The 2,346-nt window shown below is 52.3% G+C and overlaps 1 protein-coding gene across 1 annotated transcript; it reads right to left on the bottom strand.

Annotated features, from left to right (window-relative positions):
- Window positions 1-536: 536 nt before the first annotated feature.
- On the bottom strand, window positions 537-1,610 carry BO79DRAFT_216364 (zinc-binding alcohol dehydrogenase family protein; the record flags this gene model as incomplete). Its single annotated transcript, XM_025683316.1, has 1 exon — window positions 537-1,610. One exon carries the CDS (start codon window positions 1,608-1,610, stop codon window positions 537-539), a length of 1,074 nt encoding a protein of 357 aa, XP_025541028.1.
- Window positions 1,611-2,346: the final 736 nt, after the last annotated feature.

Genomic DNA, 2,346 nt, shown 5'->3' with positions numbered 1-2,346 from the left:
CCATAACTGGGCCATTGCCAACACCGCCGAGCTGGTCAATGCCACTGCCACCTCTGTGCGATCCTTCGCTGCCGCTACTGCCAAGCACATGCTCGGTGCCGCGGGGGTGGTCATGGGCAACATCCCAGACTTGGACGATGTGGTTGGAATGACCAATGAGGAGCTGCGTTCGTTTGCCGTCAAGTCGCAGAAGGATCTCGAATCGTCTCGCAAGGAGCTAGACACGATCGACAAGAAGCTCAACGCCCTAGTGAAGCGGAACCGCAAGCTTGCACAGCAGGCTCTTGCGACTACCGTTGACGCGTGAACCCCCGTTCTGTCCCTATGACAACTGTATTTTAGTAGATCTCATTTTCAGCATGTTTCCTGCTTTCTTCTTATGCTGGCTTACTACTACCCCTGTATTCTGAACCTGGCTTCTGTTCCTGCTGTATGATGCTTTTCTCCGTTATTAGACTTTACAGGGGAATACTCACGAATCAATGATAATACATTAGACTATACATATCTACAAAATTATGTACTAGTAGTCCTCTCTAAGCACCCTCGTTAGGCCGGAAGACCACCTTCTCTCCCGAAACACCCTCCTTATTCGTCTTCAATGCCTCCTCAACAGCCCCCAGCCCACCCGGCACCACCCGCACACGATTCGGCACAAACAAGCCCTTCGCAATCCACCCATCCTCACCCCCGAGCGCCTTGACCATAGGCTCACTAATATGCCTCAGCTTAGGCGAAGCCCCAATACCCAAAATCGGCCGAATCTCCACCTGATGCTCCCCCTCCTTACCCAACTCCTCCGCCTCCTTCTCCGCACCCAACACCGTAACCACCGCCTTCGCATTCCCCTTACTCTTCTTCGCAATCTCCACACCCAGCACCTGCGTCTCCTTCATCGAAATCGCATCATAAACATAACAAATCGGCACCTCCCCAGCGGCATCCACAAAGTCCTGCGCTTTCGCAACCTTCCGATCCAGCACCACATGCGCCCCCAACCCCTCCAAATGCTCCTTATGCACCACACTCGCATTCGTAATAATCTTCGTGAACCCGCTCAACCTCGCAAACTGAATCGCGTACTGTCCCACACTCGACGCTCCGCCCAGAATAGCAATCGCCTTGCCCTTGCCTGCCTCGGATCCGCCCTCAGCCCAAGGCGCAGGCGTGATCCCGTGCCCCGTGGTATCATACATACCCGTCACAACGGCCACACTGGCTAGACTGATTCCCGCAGCTTGCTCGTCGGAGATGTTCGAGGGGGTTTTGGAGACGAGTTCTGCTGGCATCACGCAGTATTGTTGGAAGGTCGACGCGGCGTAGTTGCCGATTATGCCTTGGAAGAAGACCCGGTCGCCGGGCGTGAAGGTCGAGACGTTGGGGCCTACGGCGGCAATGGTGCCCGAGGCGTCGGAGCCGAGGATCGCTGGGTATTCGGTTAGGAAGAAGTTGTAGTCACGCATTTTCCAGTCGACGGGGTTCACGGCCGTGGCGGTGATTTTTATGAGGACTTGGTTGGTTGAGGGGGTCGGGAGGGGTTTGGTGGTTAGGGTCGTGGGTGATTGGGGGGTGGGCACGGTGGCCGCCAGGTAGGTGGAAGGGAGGGACATATTGGTTGTGATTGTGGTGGTGGTGTAGTTCGTTGGTTGTTGTTGTTGTTGTTGTTGTTGATGGTGGTGGTGGAAGTGGTGTGGTTGGTGGGATGAGAAATAGAGTGCTGACGGGCGTTTGGGCTGATATGAAGATCAGATTATAGCTCGTGAGGGGTAGGGGTATTTTAGTAGTTTTAGAGGATGATGATGTTATATAGGGTTCCAGTGTCTGATTTGTAATGAGGTCATGGACATTAGTCATCGACTCCACTGGGGGTGTTGTTGATCTGGGTGTGCTTTGTTATGCGGTGGATGTTATGGATAGAAGTACAGTGTCATTGAGCTGGTGGCCAAGAGGGAGCTGTAGGGAGTATGAGCATATCTGCATGCCACGAAATGCAAATGTGTCGTGTACTTCTTTTGTAGAACTCAGTGTCATGACTGCTGAATTGCAACATTTATGAGCCGAAGCGTAACCAGCACGTTGGAATGAGGGTTCAATGCATGCAATCATTTTAAACAGCCATTCTAGCAATGCATTTCTAGTACTTTCCATCATGTACGGATCTCTTGCTAAGTGGTGAGTGACGCCTGTGCCGGGGTGTTCTAGTCTTGCGTCGGGATCTACGGCAAGGAGCTGCAGTCAGATAGCATCTTTCCTCTCTTGTTTTGACTTGATCGCATACTTATAAACCATGCATCCCAACCTGGCCAGTACAACAGTAGCATAGTATTAATATCAAACTAAAAGCAA

The sequence above is a fragment of the Aspergillus costaricaensis genome (assembly GCF_003184835.1).
Source record: "Aspergillus costaricaensis CBS 115574 unplaced genomic scaffold BO79scaffold_11, whole genome shotgun sequence".
Taxonomy (NCBI): domain Eukaryota; kingdom Fungi; phylum Ascomycota; class Eurotiomycetes; order Eurotiales; family Aspergillaceae; genus Aspergillus; species Aspergillus costaricensis.
The sequence above is the reverse complement of the archived record's forward strand: the minus strand, read 5'-3'. Positions and strand labels throughout refer to the sequence as shown.